Source organism: Corvus cornix, chromosome 3, assembly GCF_000738735.6.
Source record: "Corvus cornix cornix isolate S_Up_H32 chromosome 3, ASM73873v5, whole genome shotgun sequence".
Classification (NCBI taxonomy): Eukaryota; Metazoa; Chordata; class Aves; order Passeriformes; family Corvidae; genus Corvus; species Corvus cornix.
The window spans coordinates 48,644,177-48,670,913 of record NC_047056.1 but is presented as its reverse complement, the minus strand read 5'-3'; the positions used below and the strand labels follow the sequence as shown (position 1 = coordinate 48,670,913).

The window sequence follows — 26,737 nt, the reverse complement described above, 5'->3', positions numbered from 1 at the left end:
TACTCTGAGTAAAGTTCTAACTACACAAGGATTTCTACAGAGATTTAGGAGATGAAAAAAAATACCCTAGGTAAGAAACAATCCCTGTGCACTAACAGAAACCTTTCATGTTGACATTTGTTCTATTATCAGAAGTACTTTTCTTATCACCCTCATAGTGTTAAGCCAAATCCTTTTAGAAACATACAGAAGTTAAAATAACTGCTCTTTACACCTTGATGATCAGCACATGATTTCACTGTTAACGTCACTCTTAACCCTACTTTTTCTCCCAGTAATAATCTTCCTCTACATTTGTGCATATGGCAACAGTGTTTCTGTCAACTGAAAGAAACACCTGCGGATAATTTCTTTCTGTTCAGCCCCAGAGTGGCACAACAGAGCAACCAGGTCATTGCACATGAAACAAAAAAGAGAAGTGGGGCTTGGAAGGGGAAGAAAAAAGAAACAAATTAACGAAAAAAGAGCATGCTCTCTGAAGCAAACAAGAAGAAATAAACAGCTGTAGAAGTCTTAATGATTTCTTCAAGTATTTATGAATAGTTTTTCTGGAGATTTATAACTTGGTCAAGTTTTGGTTGTTTTCACAGCAGCGGGAAAAGACAATCTGCCACAAAGCAAGACTTACTGATAAATTTTAATTTCTTGATCTATTACATAAAACCATTAGAATTTCCCATGGGTTGTAAGCAGTTGAAGAGTAAAAAACACAGTTCACATGCAATGCAGAAGTTGTTAACATGGGAAACTGATTCTTTGAAACAATCTCCACTACTTTCATTTTACATTTACAGAAAATAAAACATCAAATTTTCATTTTGAAGCAACACTGAAAACAAGTCTCACCGTTGACAGCTAAAAGAAAATGTAGAATGGAAGATGTCACACAGTTTAAAGTACTGACATTCAGTATTTAAACTATTTTACTGTTACTATGTAAATCTATTTCTGGTAATTTTCATCATTAATCAAAGCTGGTAATTAACTTGGACTGGGCCCTAGGAAAACCATGCGAGTTTTACACATTTGTTATTTCCTGCATTAAATCAAATTAGACTGCTCACACAAATAGCACTGGAGGCCTAGAATTCATTTACACATTGGACAACTATGTGTAATAGCTGAAGGTACTAGATATATCCCTGAATACAAAGTTATATCAACCTGCTACTACTTTGTTCAAAATACAAGTGATTGATGGTTTTCAAAGCTCTTGATCATTACAAAGGTTCTTGACTGCTAAAAATATGAAGGACAAAACTTGACAGCATTGGTAATAAAAGACTCTTGAATACAGTGATAACTGTATTTTAAAAATTCCTGTAAAGCCATTTTTACTACAAGTATAATTAGGTTTACTCTAGTGACAGGGTTATTAGAAATCAAGTAAAAGGACAATACATGGTCTCCAAATAACTAACATCCTAACAAATATGGCAGATGTTATAGAGACTGCCCAAATTGTAACAGTATTGTTTTCAGTAATCACCGACGCCCAAGACTTCTTTTTTTAAAGCCTGAGAACCAGAAACGCAAAACTACAGGGTTTACCTACTGAAATATTTTTTATCTAGAATGAAATGAGGAGCAACCGTCAGAGACCTGCTAAAGTGCAAGTGTACAGTGAGACAACACTCAAAACACCTATAGGCCTTTTTAAGCTCCTTGGTAGTCTCCCAAACAGCCTTCCCTCTCAGAAATCATGTGATGTTCCAACTGCTCAAAATTTGTTTCCAGTTGCTATACAATCTCATCCACTGATTTATCTCCCAGTGACCAACCAAAATCGAAAAAAAAAGAAAATTAATTGCAGACTGTCTTTCTGGGACACTGATGCACCATATAATGCCAAAGCATTGGTCTAGCAGCAAGGAATGTCGAATTCTGACACAGAGGACAAAGACCTCTGAACTTTGAGTGATGCAGAATGTCAGACAGGAAGCCCTGAGCCTTGATAAAATAACTCTCCAGAATATGAAGCTATATAATCTTACCAGAACTCGAAGAGATGATGATCTTACATGCCTGTTGATCTCATCTACCCACTGGTGACAAATAGAACTCGGAGAAATGATCAGAGTCGCTCCTGTGGGAACTGGCTTCATTGCCACAAGGCAATGGGGACAGTAGAAGGGCCTGCTCTTCAGGTTTTCCTCTTTGTAGTTTACACATTCTGCATGCTGCCACAGGTAACATTTCAGGCACTGCACACGAGCTTTGTAGTCAGCCAATCCGAGCTCACCACAGATGCATTCAAAACGATATTCAGAGGTATTAAATGGAAATACAGAACTGGTGTGCTGTCCGCTATTGCCAGCATGTTCTTGGGAATGTGAGGACTGGACTTTTGGGATTTCCTGCTGGACATCAGCTGTAGTTTTAGAAACATCAACATCAGGATGACTGCTCACATCTCTGGAGACAAGGAGGCTGCTGTGCAAATCAGGAGACTTTGGGACCACAGTTTCCAGCTTAACATTCTTCTCTTCTACAGAGTTCTCATGATCTGCTTCAGATTTCCTGTTATTTTTACTAGTTGTACAATAATCATGTTCTTCCATGGCAATATTCTCATGTGAAGCAGTTTTAAAGACATTTTCAGATGTTACATCACTGTTTCTTGATTCTTTGGTTTGAGTTTTAGCATCAATCAATTGCTTCTTCTGAATGTTTTCTGAAGTCCTTGTTCCCTACAAAGTAAAATTAACCAGGAATTTCAGACTTTACGTTCAGACTTGTCCAGTGACATTTAACATCTACCAGTGCTACTTAATGTCTTCATTAATGACATAACCAGGGGAATTGAGTGCACCCTCAGTAAATTTGCACATGACAAGTTGAGTGGTGCAGCTGCCACACTTGAAGGATGGGATACCGTCCAGAGGGACCTGGACAAACTTGAGAAGAGGGTCCCTGGGAATCTCATGCAGTTTAACAAGACCAAGTGCAAGGTGCTGCAACTGGATTGGAGGATGAACAGATTGAAAGCAGCCCTGCTGAGAAGGACTTGGGGGTGCTGGTGGGTGAGAGGCTGGACATGACCCAGCAAAGCGCGCCTGCAGCCCAGAAAGCCAAACATGTCCTGGGCTGCATCCAAAGCAGCATTGCCAGCAGGGCCAGGGAGGGGATCCTGCCTATCTACTTACTCTTGTGAGACCCCACCTGGAGTACTGCAATCGAGCTCTGGGACCCCCAACATAAGGAGGATGTGGACCTGCTGGATTAAGTCCAGAGGAAGGCCATTAAGATGATCAGAGGGCTGGAACATCTCCCCTGTGAGGAAAGGCTAAGACAGTGGGGATTGTTCAGCCTGGAGAAGAGAAGGCTTCAGGGTGAGCTAATTATGGCCTTCCAGTACCTGAGGGAAGGCTACAAGAAGCTGCAAAGGGTCTATTTACAAGAGTACGTAGTGACAGGACAAGGGGAATAGTTTTTAAATGAAAGAGAGTAGGTTTCCATGAGATATTAGGAAGAAATTCTTCACTGTAAGCATGGTGAGACACTGGAACAGGTTGCCCAGAAACACTGAGGATGCCTCAACCCTGGAAGTGTTCAAAGTCAGGCTGGATGGGGCTTTGAGCAACCTGGTCTATCGGAAGGTGTTCCCATGGCAAAGAGTTTGGAATTAGATGATTTTTAAAGTCCCTTCCAACACAAACAACTTTCTCCTCACCTTTTTCTTTTTAATGAACATATAAACATATCTATACATAGATATTAAGGGTTTATATAAATTTCCAGTTTGAGGATTTGGTTAATGTTTACCAGTGTTTAAAAACCAGCTTCACAGGAAGAACAGCGCAACTCCCAGTGACACTATTTTAAAAGACTTATGATAGATGTAGTTAATATTTTAGCTCCAAATTTGATCTACTTATGATTCCTGCTTCTTTATTTATGAATGTCAAAGCAATTGCTGCAGTTTTCTTCATTTTTACCACTAAGTCAGTGTCACTGAACTAGTGCACACAGACAGTACAGCAGAGGGTAGCACACAATTTGAAGAAAAAAGAACAGCCTTTGAAACAGTCTTCTGAAATAACTATGGCAGCATGTTTTACCTGCTCTTTGGTTCTTTCTCGCTTCTTCTGTTCCTTGTAATTCTTTCCCAGCTTGAAAGACCCAGCCAGACCATGTCCTTTAACTTGCTCTACCACCTGTTCTGCAATTAGCTTTTCTAGAGTTCTTTTGAGAAGCCGTCTATTTCTCTGTGTGTCGTACCTATATATAGAACTGATGTACTTAAATATTGCAATAATGGATGCTCCTTTCTTCACATTCATTTCCTTTACAGCTGCTAATATCATTACTCTTAAGCCTGTATGAAGAATCAAAACAAAACAACTTACAGCTTTAGATAAAATGAAAGTTACCTGACAGAATGCGTACTAAGGGAACTCTAAACATAGCGCTCATCTAAAAAATGCAAAACAGACAGGCAGCAGTTTTGACAAGCTTTTGCTTGAGGTAGCTCTACAGATTGCTATTTTGCAGTGATTCTGAAACAACATTGGATAGCAATAGAAATAAGTCACTCAATTTTCTTACTGAGGCATAAAAAAGGCAGCTTATTTCATTTAAATGCATAAACTCTTTACAAAGACCTCCTAGTTACATGGAGCTCTGTAGCACAGAGTTCTGAGTTGGTAACTTTACTTTTAACTGTGAGTCACTTGTTTGTAGAAGGCAACCTTACATGGCAGTGCTCAGCAAAAGAATTTATTTCATTCTGAAGAAGTGAAGAGTAGCTTTGAACTCATAGTCAGTAGCCAATATAAGACAATGCTAAAAGCAAAATGTATTTTAAAAGTTATTGGAAATACTTACTGGGATACTGTATTTTTTCCTTTAATTTAGGCTCCATTTCCTTTGGTTTTTTCTTTTTACTTCCCTCTAAAGGTTGAGGTGGAACAAAGAAGTTCACAAGCTTACCCTAATGCAGACAACATTAAATAGTTATTAGCTCATGTCTCTTCACAGTCACTCTGACCTTCATTAATCTTTTCACATTTGAAAATAAGCATGAGCTGATACAGATGTATGTTCTGATCCCACTAATTTGCTCAGATAGCTCATTTTTAATGTACAGCGACACATCATTCAGTTCAGTTTCTTGGCAAACAGTGTTCAGCACCCTAACTGAAACACCAAGAGCAGCCCTGAAAGCCTCTTGGGTCCTCCACTGCTTCAGCATTAAGCTGTAGCAATCTACAGCTGTAAGTGATCTAGGTTACTGAGGTGAGAGAAAAATATATATTTAATATATAGCTAGAAACACAAAAGGAGGTAAGCAATATAGATGAAGAGTCCTAGCTAGCTGTATAAAAAGTATGTTTCTTTTTAGGGATTGCCTCCCAAAATTTTACTCAATTATTAGAGTAATATATTAGCTAAGATGTCTGTCCCAACCACTTACACATTGAAACAGTTTCACTAACTCCAGCTCTCCAAAAGCTCTGGTCTCTAGCTATTGTTGTCAGTCGGCATCCAGGCACTTTAGTGCTTATACTCCCCTCTTCGCACTCCTTGGTGCTGATCCTCTTATACATTTAAGAATCATCTTATTCTCTCTAAGATTTGAGTCCTTTTAAGTGATAAAATTACAAGCAGGCAGATCACTCTGATAAATGTACAATGAAACTGACTGCCATGATTTCCAAGAGATGGAATTCACAAAGTGATAAGAGTTTACTTAAGAATAATGGTTCTTTCCCTTCAGAAAGAATTTTTGGGTTTAGTGGATGTGCCAAGTTTTCACAGTATGCATGATGAGGAAAGTGAAAAGATGAAAAACTGTTGCTAAATAAGCTCATTTATTATATGAAATAGAGGGAGAGTAGAAATCTTTATTCAGAACACAAGCTGTCCCTATTTTAGGACAGAACACATGTCTAACGGATGTTTGACATCCATCAATACAATGAAGTGGAGAATGACCTCCAACATAGTAAATTAAATTATGTATTTATACACTCCTGAAGCATGTGCAAACTATATTAACAGTGCAGTTGCCTGATAAAACCATTGAACAATGGCAAAGGATCAACAGCTTCTTGTGCAAACTATTCCACCATTTATGCTGCCAAGTATCATGTCCTACAAAGAGGAAAACTTTCACAGTAAAACAGCTTTACATATGGACTTCTATAAACCAGAAATCAATAAATTAAAGAAGTGCACTTGCATTAATTCTGAAAAGCATTTTCTTCATAGTAACTCTCACCCTGGTTTCCTCACCTCAGGTAATGTCAGATCATCTTGTTTAATGTCTGGTCCGGTATGATTCAGAATAAGAGCCAACACTTCTACTGTTTTTCCAAGACCCATCTCATCTGCCAAAATACCTCCAGGCCACTGGGGTCCAGCAGTTGGATATTCACGGATAATACTAAAATTCAAGTACATTCCCAGTGAAAGTCAGTAACTACAGGATGGTGTGACAGAGAAGCATGAGTTCAGGGACACACAGCATAACTTCAGCTAGGCAAAGTTTGTAAGGTGAGGCATTATCTTTTGCCAGTTAAACTGAGATTAACAAAAACTAGCAAGCTTTTTGGGTGTATGAACCTGACCAAGACAAATATGTATGGCAGAATTTTTAGAATTTTTTCACCTCCTAATAGGCCTTTCCCTGCTAACCTTAGCATATCATAGCATTAGTCTCGAAAACTTTGAGGTATTTTTATATTCACATGTGACAAAGATCAGAAAGTTATATAGGGAAAAATAAAAAGCAAACTAGCAATCAAAAGGTTCTATTCTAACCAAATTAATGAGAAAAGAGAAACAGATCTAGTAATGCAATACCTAGCATTAATAAAAAGCATTATACTTCCCCCTTCCTTTGGACTTTAAAAACATTGGATCAGAAGGTCAAAGTCTCCAATACTCTAAGTTAAAAAATTGTTAATATTAAACCACTATTGACATTGTTTTAAAAAAAACTTCAATAGTTACATCTTCAACTTGAGATCTACATATCTACCTGTGCATTACATACTCCAGTTTGTGCTTTTTTTGAAATTAAAGGTATCCCTGTTCTAATTCTTCAGTTGCTAACTGAAAAACAAGTAATGGAATATCTTACACCATACGGGATAAAGCTACCTCTATGGTTTTCACAAAGCACAACCCTGAGGTGTCCTCAGCAAGAGTAACTATAAAAACGTACCAGCCAGTGAACGGATTATAGTAGATTTTCACTCCATCCAGAGTGATCACCTCCCGCCATAAGAAGTGCAGCGCGTTTTCTATGGAGAAAGCGTTCATGTTACTATGATGAGGTTTCTCTATTAACAGCATACTCCTTAGAATTATTCAGCCTTTTTGTGACATTAAGAGACAAAAAGCTGAAGTCCACCTCCACAGAGCTTCATGACCAACATGATACATCAACTGCTGTTCAGCAAGACCTAGTTTATAATTTAGCATACTACCCAAACAGGGGCTTTTACGAAACTATTAATGCAATAATTCACAGAACTTCTAATCAAACAGCAAGGAAACATTACTGCTGACAATACAATTGCACTTCCCTTCATTATGCAAGTTTTTCAGATCCATATACTTGCCACTACTTGGAGTACTTGTGTGGTTCTCTCTGTGAAGCATCCAATTGACAGCCTCACTTTGGTATGGCCTCAGAATGGGAATTAGTGCAGGATGCTGCACGTCCTTTCTCAGTAATTGGATATCCTGCTGATGAGTGTGCCTTACAAAGTCATAAAGCTCTTCAATATTTTGTCGCTCTAGTTCCATGTCAGATTCTTCCCCATCTTCCTCCAGCTCATCTGCATACAAGTAATTCAAGACACGCATTATCAATCAACTTGGGACAACTTTTCAGTAAATTTTTCTGCAACATATTTAGTTTGCACATATGAAAACAAGCAAAGCAAAATGTCATCTAAACATATGCCATGACTGCCTCTGACTCAGCTAGCAGCAGTAGCAAACAATAAGCAGTTTAATACTTGAAATAAAGTAAAACATTGTAATAATAACAACAACAGTAATAATAACAGTAATAGCAATGAAAAGGAAAAAGAGAGAGATTAGGAAAACCCAAGAAAAAAGTGATGCACAATACAATTGCTTATCTATCACTGATCAATTCGCAGCCCATTCCCAAGTGTCAGCTGATGGCTTCCAGCCAACACCCACCAGTTTATAAACTGAGGATATCGTTATTCCTCAGTTTATAAACTGAGAAATATCCCTTTGGCTATCCTGGCCATGCTCCCTTCCTTCTCGTGCACCTGCTCACCAGCAGATCAAGGACTGAAAAGTCCTTGACTTGGGGTAAGCACCACTCAGCAAGGAGTAGCACCTCATTGTGTTACAAACATTATTGTCACACTGAACCCAAACACATGGCACAGGATCAGCTACTAAGAAGAAAATTAACTCTATCCCAGCTGGAACCAGGACACCTAAAAGTTAACATGCTGTGGTGATCACAGATGTATACATAATCAGGAAAGCTCGTTCTTTAGAATGTAGGTATAGAATGACCAGATCTTATTTATTTAATAAAGACCTTCCACTAAAAATTTCCAATCGGTACAGAATCTCAAGTATCTCATGTTTCTGATTTAAGTATTAATATGGGTCAATGACCTTATAGAAAGGAAAAAAATATAGTGGGTTCCCAAGGATTTGCACATTTTTCATGCAATAAAGCCTTTCTTTAAAAAATTACACATTTAAAAAAACAATACAGGAGAGTCTCTTCAGAGACCTTTCAAGTTAACTTTAATTTTTTTCATCTGGATAAGAAAATTGTAGCAGCAGGACAACATGCAATTCTCACCACTTGCATCACTGCAAAAATTCAGACAAGGCATACTTTCAAAATTAAAAACACTCCTCAAGAGAAGTGTGCACCCTTCAGGACAGAAGGCCTATCTGTCTTTTCTATACTGTAGGAAAGAAGGCCTTGTGCTTATGTATTTTTCACATAATTTGGATATATGGGCAGACACAGAACTTAAACAACATAGAACAAAAATTCATGAAAAATTCAAGTATTGGCATTCTAGAAAACAGATATGAGAGAATGAAAGACTTGGAGGACAAGTTTTGACAATGTTTTAGGCCTAAAATTAAAACATCAGTATCAAAAAAATACAGACCAATTCTAACCCTAGCTAGCACTGGAGATAAATTCACCCTGCAGAATTTTGATTTAAAAAAAAAAAAAAATTGGAAGCAAGTCAAGGCCATCGTTTTCAGCATGTTAAAGTATATTTGACATTCTAATTAAACAGCTAATGGCTGGCACACTTAAATTTTAATTCTGATACCTCAGGCTAACAAGAAGAGATATACCTGGCAAAAACCAGAAAGCTTAATCTTAAGATAAGGTTCAGGAGCTGCTATTGGGACTCTCTTTCATGAAAAGCAAAAGCTTTCTTTCACTCGAATGGGTGGCTAAGGTAAAGAATGATTTCCAAAACAAAAGCAGGAAATTATATGCCTATATATGGCAGCCATCAGTGCCCCCCCCCCAAAATGCTTTTAAATCAAAAGGAACACTTTCAGTGCTTCACAAGAGAAACAAGAATATGGAAAGACATTAAATTTATATATATTCATGAAAACTTTACATATGACTTGTAATGTGAAGAAGGCAATCAGAGTTATTAATGAGCCAGCCAAATGAAAAGCACCAAGCAAAGCACTCCACTTTATATATTAAAGAAGCCATTCAAAGGGAGCCTGTAACACACATCCCTCACTTTAGGAAAAGAACAGAAAATTAGAGTATTTGCAAAGTATAACTTTGATCAATGAATTTGATATATAATGACACCTATCATCATATTTGCTAAAATAATAGTCTTCCAATCTCACATTTTTAAGCATAATAAATTGGCTTCTATATAAACTCGGTCTATCCAGAATTTTAGAGGGGAACAAAGACCAAAATATAATTTAAAGCAAATTTTTTTTTAATACAATTGGATTTTTTTGTACATACCTCTCTTGTTTCGTTCATTCTTTCAGAGATTTCTTTTTCATGATTAAATGGTTCTATGTACCACAGGGATTTTGAAAAGGATGCTAGGGAAGTTTACCCCTCTTTCAGTTATTTATTAAACAGTGAATATTTAATTATGCTTTCAACCATTTCAAAATGTAATTCAATTACAGAGGTCTCATCTTAAATCTTTTTTACATTTGAGAAACAGATGGTATTGTATTATCTAAAAATTCAGTTTCTTTGATGCTTTTCAAGTACTGATTTAATTCCTTCAATGACTGAACTACAGTTCTGCTATTGCATCGACAGTAGGATCTTTCCTTCTCCAGATTGCTGTATAACACTATCTACATTAATGAAAAAAGCCTAGATGAATACTCGTTGCATCACATGTGGTAGTAAATAATGCAAATACCAAAAACATCATTGTACAAAGAATGTATTCTTCTTAAGAAAACTGAAGGCAAATGGTATACAATACATACCATTGCCAGCTACCTTGCTCCATGACATTATGGGAAAACAAAATCTGAGCCATTTATCATTCACTGGAACAGACAATTCAACAGACTTTTTAATCTTTTTTTTTTTTAAATTTTAATTATAAAGACTATGGGTTTTTTCATACTAAGAAAACATTTTGCTGTATCTGTAAGCAATTTATGCCCGTGTGTTCACTGAAGCTACAAGAAGCGGCATGTAATACTATACAGAAGATACAAGCTATTATAAAACCAGCAACTTATTAAAACAAACAAAATAAATGTCTACAAACAATTTTCTCAAAAAGGGGGTTAACTCTGCAAGCAGTTTTTGAAATTCACGCAGCTTCTCCATAATGTGCACCATTATCGAGCCAGTAGGGAAGGTGTCCTGCTGGATGCATTGTCTATGTCTGCAAAGAAAGAAGGGCTGGCAGGTGATGTGTTGGCTGGAGGCTGTCTTGAGTATGGCAATCACAAAATGGTATGTTTTTGATTCTTGGAGAAGTAAGGTGGGGTGCCAGCAGAACTGCTACCTTGGACTTCCAGAGCACAGACTTTGGCCATTTAGGAGTCTGTCTGACAGAGTCCCATGGAAGGCAGTCCTGAAGGGCAAAGGGGCTGGACATTCCTCAAGAATGAAATCTTAAAGGTACAGGAGCAGGCTAGCCCCATGTGCCAAAAGAAAAGATGGCAGAGAACATCTGGCTGAACAGGGAGCTTTGGCTGAAGCTCAGGGAAAAGAGAGAGTTTATGACCTTTGGAAGAAAGGCCTGGCAGTTCAGGAGTACTACAAGCATGTTGTGAGGTTACTGTATTCAATTTTGGGTCCCTCACTGCAAGAAAGACATGGAAGCGCTGGAGCATGTCCAGAGCAGAGCAACGAAGCTGGTAATGGATCTGGAAGACAACTGCTATGAGGAGCAGCTGGGGGAGCTGGGGTCATTTAGCCTGGAGAAAAAGTAGATGGGGGGTTGGGGGGGGGGGGGACCTTAGACTCTCTACAGCTACCTGAAAGGAGGTTGTAGTGAGGTGGGGGTCGGTCTCTTCTCCCAAGTAACTGAACACGAAGAAATAACCTCAAGTCGCACCAAGGGAAGGTTAGATTGGGTAACAGGGAAAAATTTCTTCCCACAAAGGGTTGTCAAGCATAAGAACAGGCTGCCCAGGGAAATGGTTGAGTCACCATCACCAGAAATATTTAAAAGATATGTAAACGTGGCACTTAGGGACATGGCTGAGTGACTTGGCAGTGCTGGGTTAAAACCAAAATGATTCAATGATTCAATATTAAATATTTTATCTTTTTTTTTTTCAGATTACTTAATGCATCTATGCTATTCTTGCCATAAAATAGACAAACTTCTGGCCACAAAGTCTCAAAACCATCTAGAAGAATATTAACAGAATTAACAGAGTACAATGAGGAAAACAAATATATAAAAATTAAATGTAGCAATAGAGAGGTCATATCCTTTATTTGTGTAAACGCTTGTACACAACTCCATCAGCATTAGAATTTGCTCATCAGTGGGGGGGAACAAGAAGCTTCATTTTGGAATGTTATTGGATAGATTTCACTTTAGATATTGACAAGTGTTAAAATACATACTTAGGTGTAATTTTACAAAAAGCTCGACTAATTCTGTTTAAAAACAGGTGGAATTTAAACAAAGACTAAGTTGTTAGAAACGTTTAAGAGGAATGCATTCATCAGCACAGAATGAAGGCTGTATTATTTTGTGCAACATCAGTAAGTAGGTGCTCAGAAACTGTTAAGAAATGAAACTAGTTTCACAGTGCATAGTCACCTGGGGTTTTCCCTCACAAGTATTTTTTACTTCTGTGACATGCTTTTTCTGAATTCAGAGCAGAACATAATGCACACTATGGACTTACACAGTGGTTTAGTGACCATGTTTTGTTCTCTAACACTTTCAGGATAATTCTTTACCTTTCATTTGGTTTCACTAACACTGAACATTAAAGTTGATGCATTTACTGAGCTATACACCTACCTACTGAACTACAGCCCTACTTGCAACAGTTAGCAAAGAAGATAACATTTTTTTCTTCTGCGCTGTTTTATATTCATCTATTGAACTTCTACTGAAACTCCACTGCCTAGTCTGCTTGCAAGCTTTTAGCTGTTCTTCATCTGTTATGTTGAATAATACATTTAAACATGTTGATACCATTTCACCAATCATTCATTCTTTTTCTCAAAGCATTAGTAATAAATTAAGCTGCACATGTCTTTGTAGGACTTGACTGGTATTAGCAATCATTTATTTCTGTTCTCCATGTCAGCTATTTTACTTTGTCATTTACATGTAATTCACTGGCATGAAATCAAGACTCTATTATTATTTTACAGCACATAAAAATGCACATGCTGAAAAATGGTCAGAATCTTTACCAGCTGGCAATGTAGGCCCTTTATGAACCTGAGCTGGTTGCATGGCTTCTGAAAAGCTAAGGCATGACAACCCAACTGCTCAGGTCTACATTCTTGCTCCAGTAACTTTGAGGGGCATGTCTTCCCTTTCAAAAAGTGCCTCTACACCTGTAAGCTACACTGAACCAGGTAGAACAAATAAACACCCCTTTAGTGTACTGAAGACAAATGCCCCAGGTTTCAGCAGAAAATTACTCTGGATCCCAAAATAAGTCACCAGTCATTTTCTTCACAAACTCTTTCCCCCAACTTTTCCACAATGAGAAGATATGCAGAGAAGAAAACTGTGCTGTCTGCTATAGCATTACTTTCATTTCAGCACTCTATCATATGCCTTAGACATCTCAAGTCTACAAATTCTCTGGCAACTATTCTGCTTCTAATACATTTATGATAATGTATTTCTCCTAATGGATTTAAAACCATTACTATTCATTTCTAGACCTTAAACTATTTATTCTTCAGACCTCTTCTTGAATCTGCTTTATTGTGCTTTCAAACCTAAACTGACATATCTGTGTCAGTCAGACTTCAGTTTTTGGAAGGATGATTTCTTACGTGCAGTATCTTCCCCACTTACTGAGTTATCCTGGCCCATCACTTGATATGCCTCAAATCTTTCCTTACAGTTGCACATCTGTTCTTTGCAGCAGGTAAGGATGTTCAGATTTTATTCTGTTAGCTCTTCCTTTTAGCTTCTCTTTAGCAATGTTGCCTGATTTTTTATACAACTCTGCCTTTTCTAATTAACTGCAGTTATGTTTGGGGGGGGTGCTAGGCTTCTGTTGCAAGAACACACACTCACTATACTACAGTCACTGAATCAGTCTTCAGCCAACATTTTGAATCAATTCTATACTCAGGAACGAAACAAAGGTTGGTTAGGTTGCTTGGTTGGGGGTTTTTTTGTCCTCAAGTTTCCTAAGACATCACAACATAAAGTCATTGTTTATCACTCCATAGGCCCATGTTTGTCAATCTGCAGTGGTATATTCTCAAAACTGTCATAGAGCTGCATTCTGTAGTATTTTACATTGTAACTTCTTTACAGTATAAACCAAACCGAAAGCTATCACTGCAGTTGTGTGACAGGCACCAACCTGGGAACAAATTTTCCAAATTTAATTCCTGGTTCTTTTAAACTGATCCTGTATAATTCGGACAAGATACTGTAGATCTGTTCAAAAAACACACATGAACTGGTGAAAACTGCATTTACTCCCAAAAAAGTAAGGACACAAAACATTTCTGTGCTTCAGTACCTTATCTGTAGAGAAGAATTATCATCTCTAATTTCAGCATAAACAAATTAGCAAATGATTAATGGTCAGATAATAGTATTGAGTGAATTACCTAACAACATTGCCTGGAAAATAAGAGTTGCTCTGTATGGCAGGAACTACTATTTTCCCTTACATTTTCAACTACTACACAAGACAAGCTCTAACAACAAAAAATGTTCCTGTTCATCAACAATCAACTTTATGGCATTACCTGGAATTAAAAAACTGTAGAACTTTTCCATGAGTTTTTGAATCATCTGATTAGCTTTTTTGGGTCTTCCACCTCCGTCACTGAGAAACTCAGGTTTACTTAGCCCAGCTTCAAGAAGGTAAATCCCAACCTGTGAAAAGGTTATACAGCTAACATTTTAATTAACTGTTAAATTGACAAGAAAATTATAAACGGAAGAGCATGAAAATAACAACAATGGTTTGAACATTAGCAGGTACAGACAGATATAATAAATCTACTAAAACAAACATGTAGAGGAATTACAGCTAAAAGCTTCTGTGATTCCTTCAGGTAATACATTGCTAATGGTGAAAAAGAAAACATTTCTAGGAAGAAACACACCGAAAACATTACAAAAGCATTTAGAAACTATACATTTTCATTTCATTATAAATATATAGTAGCTGCCAAACCTTGTTGTTCAGATGTTTTTATCTTGTATTTCAAACAAACAAACAAAAAAACTTTCAAAATGCAAAACAAGTATAATGAATGCATACCTTTAAAGCCTGAGCCTCTCCAGGTCTTTGATAAAGTCCAATTATCTTTTTCTTTTGCAACCATCTCAAGCCTTCCAATATTTCACCACTTAAAGTTGCTTTCACCAAAATACGTTGTTCGTAAGTGCCCAGGTATTCTTTTGTTTCATTACTGTACTCTTCTTCACTTCTTTCATGAACACAGACCTGCAGCTCATCATCAGAGTCTCCTCTCATTAAAGTAAAGCTCCTGTCACGGAATTCATCAGCTAGAATTTGCTCAGAAGGCAGATGAAGAGCAAATTCTCCCAACAAAGCCTCCCAGGACCTATCTGCATGGTATGGCAAGACTATAATATTTAGCTGTACAGACACAGGAGTCAAGATGGAATAAGAGTCTTCTTCATCATTAACTGTCAAAAACTTCACAGATTTTGAGCCACTGCCTTCTTTCTGTACAAGATCTTCATCAATGCTATCATCGTTTATAACAATGAAAGATGCAGAAGTGCTTGGAACTGGAATATGGTCCTCATTCGTTAGTTCATCATCTAATGTCACCATCTCATTTCTCCGGTCTTCATGCATATTCCAGCAGAGCTTTTTCTTCTTCTCCTCATCCACTTTGGATGGAGGTGCACGTTTTCGACGACTACTCATTTTGCCGTTTTCTCAATGGTATTTTCAGTATCTGCAAGGTGAAGTAAATCAGTCAACAACAGGCACTGCAAAATCAAATGCCCACACTAGAATTTCACTCTGCAAAATTCTGGAACACAAACATAAGTACTATGCAGTCAAACTGTTCAGAAGTATTAGCTTTAGAGGGCCTCTCCTGTTCCTGCACCATCACACAAAGCTGGACATGAAGCACAGTCTTGTATGAGATTTTCTAATTTTGCCAGACAGCTACAGACAAAGATCAACAAGAGTGCTTCATTTCAGAGATATTACTCACAATCTTGTGGGACAGATATAAACCAAAAAACAGTGGAATCCTTCACAGTTGGGGGTGGAGGGAGACAGCAAAAAAACCCAAAACAAACAGAAAACAAAAGTGAAGGAAGTACAGGAGATTTGGGGATGGGTGTGGGGTAAACACACATAAAATTCCTTTTTCCTTTCAAAGCCTACATAGAACTGAAACTTAAAGCAAACTTGACACAGGGCTAGTCTGAAGCTGCCACTACATAAGATATGGTTTAGAGCCCAGGCTATGAAGTTCTGTCCTTCAAAGCCCCCAGTGACCTTCCTACTAATATTGAATAATTTTCCCAGGAAACTGTGCATCCTGGGCCCTGGATATACAAACTGCTTGCAGAAGAGCCCTTAGTTATCTACTGTACATTTGAGGGGAACCAATCACAAAACTAAATGCAAAGTCGTACTGATTCCGACTAACTGCAAACCTAAGTCAAGATGGACATCCAACTCCTTAACTGAACCTGGGCACAAAACTAATTCTGTGGATAAAATACCAGAAAATAAAGTACACCTGCTAAACGGTATATATGAAGAAGCAAATTATAGAATATTAGACCAATCTGGGAAACTAATAACTACATAGTCAAAACCACACGCTCTTAATGAAATACTCAAACAAGTAGTAACTTTTTTTCAATAAAAGATTTTTTACAAGGAGTTTGAACACAGCAATAAATCTATGACCTCATTTTACATTTTGTCAGTATAGATATTGGTGTCAACTCAGCTTGTGCATACAACTGCTAAAGGAAGCTAGGAAGATGAGAGGAAGCTCATTCCAAGCTACTGAACCTAGTATGCCATACCCTAATGTTAAAGCGGCTTATGCTGGAACAAACAGAATTCCTATTACTGAATAATTTTAGAAGGGTCTTGGGGAAAAAAAAAACAGACACAAACCATAACAAACAAACACTAACTGATAATTCATGAAAGCCGAAGGAAATATCCTGGAATACACAAATCTTGCTGTGTTTGAATTTCAAACACAGAATCACAAAATCAATTAGGTCGGAAAAGTCCTCTGTGATCATTGAGTCCAACCAGTGACTGAATACCACCTTGTCAACTACTAGATCATGGCACTCAGTGCCACCTCCCATCTCACCTTAAACACTGCCAGGGACAGTGACTCTACCACCTCCCTGGGCAGCCCGTTCCAATGCCTAATCACCCTTTCTGTGAAGAAATTCTTCCAAAGGTTTAACCTAAACATTCCCTGGCGCAATTTAAGGCCGTTTCTTCTCATCCTGTCACAGCTGTCCGAGAGAAGAGGCCGACCCCCACCTGGCTACAGCCTCTTTCAGGCAGTTATAGAGAGCAACTCTCTCATAATTACACAACAGAATTAAGGGAAGGAAGGGCGAGTTTTCCAAAATAATGCTCACGCACACGGAGCGATGCTGACAGCACTCGAAGCAAATCCCGACGGCGAGCAAACACTGCATTTAACCCAGAGGCAGAAGGGTCCCCGCGGCATCCCGGCCTACACGTGCACACCAGCTTGGGCATCGCACTCTCAGAGACAAACGGGAGGGAACAGCTCTGTGTGAGTGGGGTCTGCTTACAGCTCCCGCGACCAGCAGACGCCCGTGCCTACAAGGCGAAGCGGCAGCCGCACACGGGGCAGATGAAGCGGCCGGAGCTGTCCGCACAGGCAGCTCCGCGGCTTCACCGCCGCACCGAGCGCTCGCCGCCCCCGGGGCCGGGGCCTCCCGCACCGCACTCCGCCGCAGGGACGCGGACAGCTCTCATTGTCTCGCAGGAAAGTGACTAGAAGCTCGGGAAGGCGAGTCCAGCAGGGGGATGCGATACCCTCGGCAGTCGGCAATGTACCACCGCGACACCTGCCACCGGCGGGGTCTGCGCGGCTGCGGTGACCCCCGGTCACCGTGCAATCGGCCCGCGGCATTCCTGGGGCCACTCGCACAGGCCCCGGGCCGCCAGGCCCCGCCGCCGCCGCCCGCGGCACGGCCGCCCCGACGCGCAGGGCGAGCGGCGCAGGCGGAGCGGCCGCTCACGGCCGTAGCGGAGAGCGAGGGGCGGCCCCGGCGAGGGGAGGGGGGCGCGGAGCCGCGGACGTACCGGAGCGGTGACGCTGCTGCCCCGGCGGCCGCGGCTCCTCCCGGCTCAGGCGGGGCCCCCCCGCGCGCCGGCGGCGGGGGGGGGGGGGAGGGGGGGGCGCGAGACCGCGCTGCCCCTGGCAGCGCCGGACGGAGCCCCCGGGCTGAGGGGAAGGGGGGTGGGGGGGCGGGCACGAGGGCCGCGCGCATCCGCGCTGGCCCAAGCGGCAGCCAATGGGCTCCGGGAGCCGCGGCATTTGCCCCGCCCCTCTCCTTACGTCAGCGGAACAAAGAGACACGAGGGGCGGGGACAGCGCAGGCGCAGTTGGGTGCGCCCCCAGCGAGGGGGCGGGGAAAGCGGCCGTGCCCGCAGCGGGGCGGGGCTGGGGGCGGGGCGAGCGCGGCGCTGTGACGTCATGTCGGCGGGCGTGGCCGCGCGGCGCGCGGGCAGGGTGGCGCCGAGAGGTGGGCGCTGGGGCGGGGGGCGTGGGAACCTGGTGCGGTCCGGGGATGCACGGGAAGTTCCACCTCAGCGTGGGGAAGTGCTTCACTGGGCAGGTGGCCGTGCACTGGAACCCATTGTCCGGAGGGGCCGTGGTGTCTCCCTCACTGGAGATGCTCCAGGACCGTCTGGTCGCAATCCCGTGCCACGTGCTCCAGGATGATCCCGCCTGAGCAGGGAGGTTGGACCAGATGACCCCCTGTGGTCCCTTCCAGCCTCACCCACTCTGTGATTTTGTGCCTGAAACACTTGGCAGAAGAGAGAGGACTGTTCAGGCATCTGACAAAAGCGATTAAAAGAGCGAGTTTCCGGGCTGTTAGCACTGTGAAAAGGCAAAATCAGGCCAATTAATTTTAAACAACAAATATCACTTCAGTAAAAACCACGGAAAGAAGCTGGTGAAGTTGCTGAAGGGTCTGAAGCACAAGTCCTACGAGGAGTGGCTCAGGGAGTCGGGGTTGTTTAGCCTGGAGAAAAAGAGTCACGGGGGGACCTTATCGCTCTACAGCTCCCTGAAAGGAGGGTGTAGCCAGACCTCTTCTCGCAGGAACCAGTGACAGCATGAGAGGACATAACCTCAAGCTGTGCCAAGGGAGGTTTAGGTTGGACATTGGGCGTAATTTTTTCACAGAAAGAGTAATTTAACATTGAAATGGGCTGCCCGGGGAGGTGGTGGAGTCACCTGTGCCTGGAGGTGCTCAGAAAATGACTGGACATGGCACTTAGTGCCATGGTATAGGTGACAAGGTGGTGTTCGGTCCGAGGTTGTACTCGATGACCTGAGGTCTTTTCCAGCCTAAGTGATTCTGTGAAATGCACAGATTGACACTTGGAGACAGCTGTAAATACACAAATAGAAAACCCTTTACAGCAAGAAGGCGGGGTTCTCTTTTATAACAATTCTTTCAACCATTTTTTAGTATTAGTTTTTACAGATTAATTCCTTACTTGCCCGGGTTGATTTTCTACCATTTTCAGCCCTTCTGAAAGGATAAAGCCCCTGTGGGCTCAAAAGAACTGCTCAAAACCATGCTGTGCAGTACCTTTGGAGTGTTGGTCCTTATGCCGTGGTGATTTGGCTGTTTTAATTTGCAGTGTTTAATTTCACATTCCTAGATTAAAATTAGCTTAAAAAGCATCTCTTGGTCCCATGTTACAACAGGAAATTTCTGCCGAACAGAGATGGAAGGGTAGACACAATCACATAGAATCATTTAGGTTGAAAAAGACCTCTGAGATCAAGTCCAGCCTCTAACTGATCACCTTGTCAATTAGATCATGACACTAAGTGCCACATCCAGTCTTCCCTTTAAACACCTCCAGGGACAGTGACTCCACCACCTTCCTGTGAGCAGTCCATTCTGGTGTTTAATCACCCTTTTTGTGAAGAAATTCCTCCTAATGTCCAACCTGAACCTCCCCTGGTGCAGCTTGAGGCTATGTCCTCTCATCCTGTTGTTGGTTGCCTGGGAGAAGAGGCCGATCCCCACATGGCTACAGTCTTCTTTCAGGGAGTTGCAGACAGCAGTAAGATCCTCCCTGAGCCCCTTTTTCTCCAGTCTCAGCACCCCCAGCTCCCTCAGCTCCTCCTCATAAGATTTGTGCTCCAGACCCTTCCCCATCTCTGTTGGCCTTCTCTGGACATGCTCCAGCACCTCAATGTCCCTCTTGAAGTGAGGGGCCCAGAACTGAACACGGAGCTCGAGGTGTGGCCTCACCAGTGGCAAGTAGAGGGAGAGAATCACCTCCCTGTTCCTGCTGGCTGCTCTGTTGCTGATACAGGCCAGGATGCCTATTGATTCAATCTGTAAGATAGTGAGCAGCTGAAGTGATGTGCTTTACTAGGAATTTGTGAAGCTACCTTGTTTCACTTCCTACTACTGGTATGCATCCATATACCTGGGTAGGCAGCTCCTTCAGAGAAAGGACATCCAGGTTTATGTTGCAAGATATGAATATCAAGTTTTCCCATTCTGAACCGGCTTTCTTGATGGCAGGAGTCAGGGCAGCCAGAGGACAACTTCCATCACAGTTACTGAGGTGACGGGGGCATGCTGCCAAGTCTGGGGCAGCGTAGAGTCCCCCCACATGGGACCTCAAAGATGTGACTCCTCATGCAAGTGTCCTGCACCTGCTGTTGATGCCCTGATGCTGTGAGAAAGTCCCACAAGTGACTGCTGCTCACCCTCCTCCACTTGGTGGACTCCACCAGCAATGGGAAACAGGAAAGAAAATCATATACTTCCAGAACGCTTATAGAAATAGCAGACAATAGTTCATGTCTCTGGTCACAGGCTCATTTACAGGGCTGTTCACAGGGCCATGAATCTCTTAATGAGTCCCTGTCCTTTAGTTAGCTTTTCTATTTCTATATTGTCCATGTCTTCTATTAAAAATTTCCTCTCCTGGGTTGAGATTTTTGTTTTCTTTGGTAGGGATGATGGTCTTTAAAGAGTTATAATATAAAGCATTTGTGAAACAGAACTTTATTTTCTCATCTGTATGTCATGAAAACTAGTAAGCAAGAAAGGAACACTTCTGCTTTCAGAAGAAGGGGAAAGCACAATGGCCCCAAGAGGGTCATGACAATACCTATATGAGCCTCTCTTTTTTTCTCACCCTCATTTGGTAAGAAATATCTTTCTTAGTTCTCAGGATAAACAACCTTGTCAGAGTCCTCCTGCCGAGGGAAGGAGGAGGTAACTCCAAACAGCTTAACAGTCAAGCTCTGGCCTTTCCCAGGTAGCCATTGTCTTGGCACTGCTCAAACCCCCCTGGCTTAAAGCTGAGAAGCTCTCCCTGCCCACTTATTGGGTCAAGACTCGGTACCCCTTAGGACTTCTGGGTAAAGGTGTAGTGACACAGCACTAGAGGTCCTTTAACAAGTAACGATTTTCTTTGAAGAAAAATTCACATTTGTTAATGCAAAGATGAAGGCACGTGGTTAGCAAAAGGCTGTATTGGTAAACCTTGCAATGTCATATGAGAAGAGGAGGGTGGGAAAGAAGTAGAGAGAGGAAGGAAAAAAGAGGGGTGAAGAGAGAGAGATCATTGGTCCTGGATCCAGCATAGAGCCAAATAATGGAGATCTTTGGTGTGTCAGGAGCACTCGTCTAAAATTCTTGAGTATACTCCGACACAGTCAGAAGCACAAATCTTACCAAAGAGGTGTCCCTGCTTTGCGGAAGAAAGGGGAGCAAGCCTGTTGATTTGCCTGTAAGGTGATTGTATTCTCAGCCTCTGTCATGAAGGATTTCAAATGCCAGTTTATACTTTTGGAAGAAGTGGAGGTGAGACTGTGCTGCCATCATAAGTGGGGGCAGGGCAACCAGTTTATATGTAAAAGGAACAATTTATACCTAGAGGAACAAAGCGAGGAATTACAAAGACTGTGGGTGTAGTGGAAGGGCGGAACAGAGCCATAACACCTTAGCATTACTCCCTCATCCACCTGACTACAGTGATAAGGGTCATCTTCCCCTCAGCTTACAGTTCACACATCTCATGGAAATCTCTTAGCTACATATCTCATGGCATATCTCATGGAACACCTGACTGTTACCTTGCCTGTTGTGGCTCCATAGTAGTGTTTGACACATTTCCTGGAAGGATAAAAAAGGGTCTCCACCCACTGTGTCCATCCTTTGTCTGAAGGAGTTTTGATTTTCTGTCTAGCCACTTACAAACCTATACTTTGAAATAAGGGTTGAGATCAGGTGGAAAAATTCCTGTTTCTATTCAGCAGCTAATGACTAAGGATCCTAGCGATTAGCACCCAGTAATTTCTCTCCTGTTCTAAAGAACTTCAGTGCATGAAAGAAGATAATTGCCATTTGATCTAACAAAATAAAAAGAAACAGTATAAAGAGAAGAGAATATGACATAAAATAAGACCATGTAATTTTTTTGACCACACTTGAGAACATAGCCTCCCTTGCCTATGAATAAAAACTCCCCTGTGCTTTCAGTAGCAACTCTTAAAGCCCAGAAAGAGTAAGCAAATAAAGTCAGGAGATGTGCTACTTTTCAAAGGGTTTCTTTTTTGAGGAAGGATGGAGAAAACAGCATGTTAGTTGTTGTGGTATTTTAAATCCCTTTTTTAGTTGCAAAGGCAAGCAGAAATCTTCTACAGAAAATCAAAATTGTATTTGTCTCCAGATTGGTTCTGGCAGGAAATGTGAATGTTTGTAGCAAATGAATAAAACTGAGGGAAGATAGACTATATTCCCTGCACTACAATGATTGCATGTGATGCTGTGCCTCAGCAAACTCATGTGTTACCCGGGTAGTTAACTAGCAGGAAAAATCTATTGAGCTCCTTTGATAAAAATCACCATGTGACAGAAATGGAAAGATGGACCCCGGTGGAGGCATACTATCATTCCAGTCTATTCTAGATTAATAAAATTGTAAGCAGTATTCTGTACACTGGTAGGAAATTATTTTCATAGGTTAAGCTCTTGCCCAACTTCCATAGTGTTTGGTGTATGTAATAGAAAATAATTTAACTATCATAGTGGGACTTTGAAAGTGTTGTCATATAATTGCTACCATCCACAGTGCATAATGCTGCTTTGGGCAAAAGAGTGGAGGATTTAAATATTTTTTGGAGAGCTACAAAGAGCAGAATGTTATTGTGTGCCAGTAATCATGTAAGCCAGTAAGCTAAGAACCCAGCATGCAAAAAATACCATAGAGCTATGATGGCAAGCGTCCTCGTTTTCACTTCTTCAGGGCTTCCACTGTGTTCTGTTTCCTCAAATCAGAGAAGTTCAACATATCACTCGTGCCCTTCTGCCTCTTAGCATAGCATCTCCTGGGGGAATCTACCTGCACCCCACAGAATAACACACTTCAGGCCATCTGTCTCAGCTCAAGTGTATGCACAATTCTTGTACACCCTTGTCCATCTGCCACTCAGCTGAGCTATGTGCTGGTTTTGTGAACACCAGGTGATACACCTGACCTCAGGACTGACAGCAGCAGCTGATCTGTCACTGGTGGGAGTTAAGCCCATCTCCCTTTTCCAAGAGAAAAGGACGGTTAAAAAGACTATCTAAATATAGAGCAGGAAAAAAATAACCATGTCATTGCATCTAGGACATTGTCTAGAGTTACTATGTAGGATTTGGAATCCAGTTCTTGGAGTAATTTAAATATATACCTAAATAAGGTGTTTTCATTGCTTTAATACTCTTTTTATAAGCCTTTTTTTTTTTTAATGTGACAAAAAGGCATAAAGGAAAAGTTTGCAGTTTCTGAGAAAAACAAACCTTCTAATAAAACTGGAATTAAGTAAATAAAATGTTTATAATAAAATCAGTAAAAGCATTTGGAAATTTAGGCTCAAAATATAGATGTTTGTAACATAATACAGGGCACAGTGGTTTGGAAGAAAGCTGAAGGATGCTTACAACAAAGAGATATTTCAGACTTTATCTATTAGAGATATATTTCTTGGCAGTGGAAAATGCTGATTTTCACACTCTGGCAAGAGAGGATTTGAATTCATAACTTGCTCTGTAATATAAAAATTAAGCAAACCCAAACTGCTTGCAGAATTCTTATCTATGTTTTATACTGTGGATAAAAAGGCAAATCAAATCGAATTTGAAACTAAAATGTGCAGTCTTTTGGAACAATTTTATTTTGGCTTCTTTCCTCATAAATAAGTGATAAGCAGTCTTGGTAGTTTCTGTCAAAGAAAATACGAACTTCATCAGGGTTGTTATTTCTTTGATTTATCAACTTAGAAGTATAGAAAGATCTGCAGTTCTCAAGCCAGAAATCAATGTATTTATTTCACACAGATGAAAATCTGCCTCCACAGATGTTTTCTTTGAGTTTACCAAGGTTTGGTGTTAAAATAAGTACATAAAGATTGATGTAGCTTCATTGCAGGGCATTAATAATCATTCTCTTCAGAGGAGTATTATATTAAATTATCTGTCCGAAATTCACCTTCGAGCCCGCTTGGGTGATTACCTGAGTCAGAGAAAGCAGCAGGTTTCAGAGGGGGAGGCTGAGCACCGCCCAGCATTTCCTCTGGCTCTGGGCTGCAGGAGCAGGCAGTGCTGACTCACGGACTGCACAGGGCACGGAAGAGCCGAGGAGATGCCACAGAGCTGTCAGCAAACTGCCCGGTGCTTCGGGGGAGCTACGCCTTACCTGGATGTTGTTAGTGCCAGGCAGCTTTTCTGATGGAAGACATAGGGATATTTCTCTCTGCAGGATGCAAGGGAGGTGAATACGATGCGACACTAAGCCACAGGGGAATTACAGCCAGGCAGTTCTCAGCTGTGCTGCAGAACTGGCTGCTTTCTGCTGCTGTTGGGACCTGGTCCCTTATAACTATTCCCTGAAAGGTGCAGTAAATCTGGAACAGGAGAGGCTCGAGTGTGGTGGTACAAGGTTGACGCTGCTGTTCAGGGAGAAGTGTTCAGACAGCAGAAGCCTCTAGACCCCTTGTCGTGTGGGGCACTGTGGGTCCCTGGAGCAAGTCTGTAGTAGAAAGGTGCCTGAATCATCCCTGAGTTGAGATTTTACTTTGGCCTGGGGCATTAACTCACTAAGGCAACAACCTTAACTAATGAGAAAGGATGTTTTCTCTGGATATAAATGTTATTGTATTTCTAAATATACATACACTTAGGCTTATTAATCAAACTATATTTTTGCATGTCTTTGGCCTAAAATTTAGAAATGCAATGAGCATCGAGCAATGAGAAGTTAGTTTGGGGCTTCAAATGTATGTTTTGTTTTGTTTTCCTACATGGTACCACAGGGAGCCCAGCCTAGTGGGGGACTGATGGAATGGCCCACGTGAATGAGCAGCTCGTTTTGTGGCTTATCACCAGCACACGTGGTGCAAGCAATTTAAGTATTTTGGTACTTCTGTACATATTTGCCACTTCAAATCACAGAAATTTGTAATAGAGTTTATATTTTTCTTTAATTTCCAGCAACTGTAGATATTTTCCTGTTACTACTCTCTACTTTGCCTTTCCCCATCCAACCAAACCCAGATGTATGGATTGTATTCTAGCTGTAAAACAATAACAAAGAAAAATTCTGTGTCTACTGTGCTCTCACTAGGGTAGATGCATAACCTGTTATGTAGCTCTACAGTTCCAAAGCTTGTACACAAATGTCAATAATAAACCATGCTTCAGTCCAGGTCTTTCCTGCTTTCAGTGCTCTGGGGCTTTTCTTTTTGACTTGTTTTGTTCTAAGGCATTTTCCTACAGGGTGCCCCATCTGTGTACCACAGGACTGTTCTGCCTCCTAGCTGGGCTGGGTAGCATCCACGTTCTCTGACTGGGGAAATGAGTCAGCAGAAATGACTGTGCATCACTGAGCACAGTCTCAGGGAAAGAAACCCTACCTTGTCACACAATGAAACAATGAAATATTACATCTCATGACCCTGCTTGAGTAAAAATAAACCTTTTTAATTGAGGAGGTAACTGGAAGCTACCAAGAGATGAGAGAACAGGCTTTTATTTGAAAAATGATTGTGAGAGAAAGTAATGGGGTCAGAACAAAATAAATATTTTCCCTTTTTTCTAACAAAGTATTACTTTTCATTAACTATTGTTTGTTTCTCTAGGCGATAGGAACATAATACAAAAATTTTGCAAAAATATTCTCCTGGGATGCTTATGGACCTGCAGATGTTCCTAGCTGATGAAGTCCTGGGTCTGCAGCACAGATGGAGAGGGATAAATGATTAAGATGTTATAGGACATAAATAACAATACTACAATGTTGTATGTAGAGATATAAGCAAAACAAGGAATGCTTATCTGCTGGCTTGGTAAGCATCTTGTTTATGGCTGATCAATTTTGCAACAGTTCTGGCTCTTGCCCAAAGCACAAGTTGGCATGTTGCTGCCAGGGCCATGGGGCCACCACCAGCCCTGACTGACCCTTCCTGGTCACTCCTCCCGGGCTGGGGAGATGGGATGGGCCCTGGCTGCCAGACAGACAGACTGTGTGACAGACAGCTATTGGGATCTCCCACCACCACCAGTCCCCTGGAGCCCTACAATATCTGATCCACAAGGAGAGCAACGAGAGTGCCAAGGCCAAGGGTGGCTTTTCCTTTCACCCGTACATGGAAACCACATTTCACGTTTGTCAGGAAGCCTCCCAGAAAACCTGGTGGGAAATAGCTGCATTATCAAGTTTTAACCCAAATGACTGCAAGTATGGCAGTGCTGTGTGCAGCTGCTGATGGCATCCTAGAAAGGAAAAGAGTCCAATGAGC

General features: G+C 41.2%; 1 protein-coding gene across 2 annotated transcripts in view; it reads right to left on the bottom strand.

Moving 5' to 3' along the window:
* SHPRH (SNF2 histone linker PHD RING helicase) overlaps positions 1 to 18,072 on the bottom strand; it is a 51,145-nt gene extending 33,073 nt beyond the window's left edge. The window contains exons 1-9 of one of the 2 annotated variants that reach the window (XM_039567997.1): positions 17,989 to 18,072; positions 14,941 to 15,610; positions 14,420 to 14,549; positions 7,572 to 7,790; positions 7,172 to 7,250; positions 6,238 to 6,388; positions 4,828 to 4,933; positions 4,062 to 4,318; positions 1,995 to 2,690 (exon numbers count right to left, since the gene is read on the bottom strand). In XM_039567997.1, the coding sequence (XP_039423931.1) occupies positions 1,995 to 2,690; positions 4,062 to 4,318; positions 4,828 to 4,933; positions 6,238 to 6,388; positions 7,172 to 7,250; positions 7,572 to 7,790; positions 14,420 to 14,549; positions 14,941 to 15,579 (2,277 nt within the window). In that variant the 5' untranslated portion in view covers positions 15,580 to 15,610; positions 17,989 to 18,072. Of the gene's footprint in view, positions 1 to 1,994; positions 2,691 to 4,061; positions 4,319 to 4,827; positions 4,934 to 6,237; positions 6,389 to 7,171; positions 7,251 to 7,571; positions 7,791 to 14,419; positions 14,550 to 14,940; positions 15,611 to 17,295; positions 17,781 to 17,988 lie in introns of those variants that run through there. The other variant, XM_010399288.4, reaches the window with a different exon arrangement.
* Between the last annotated feature and the right edge of the window lie 8,665 nt (positions 18,073 to 26,737).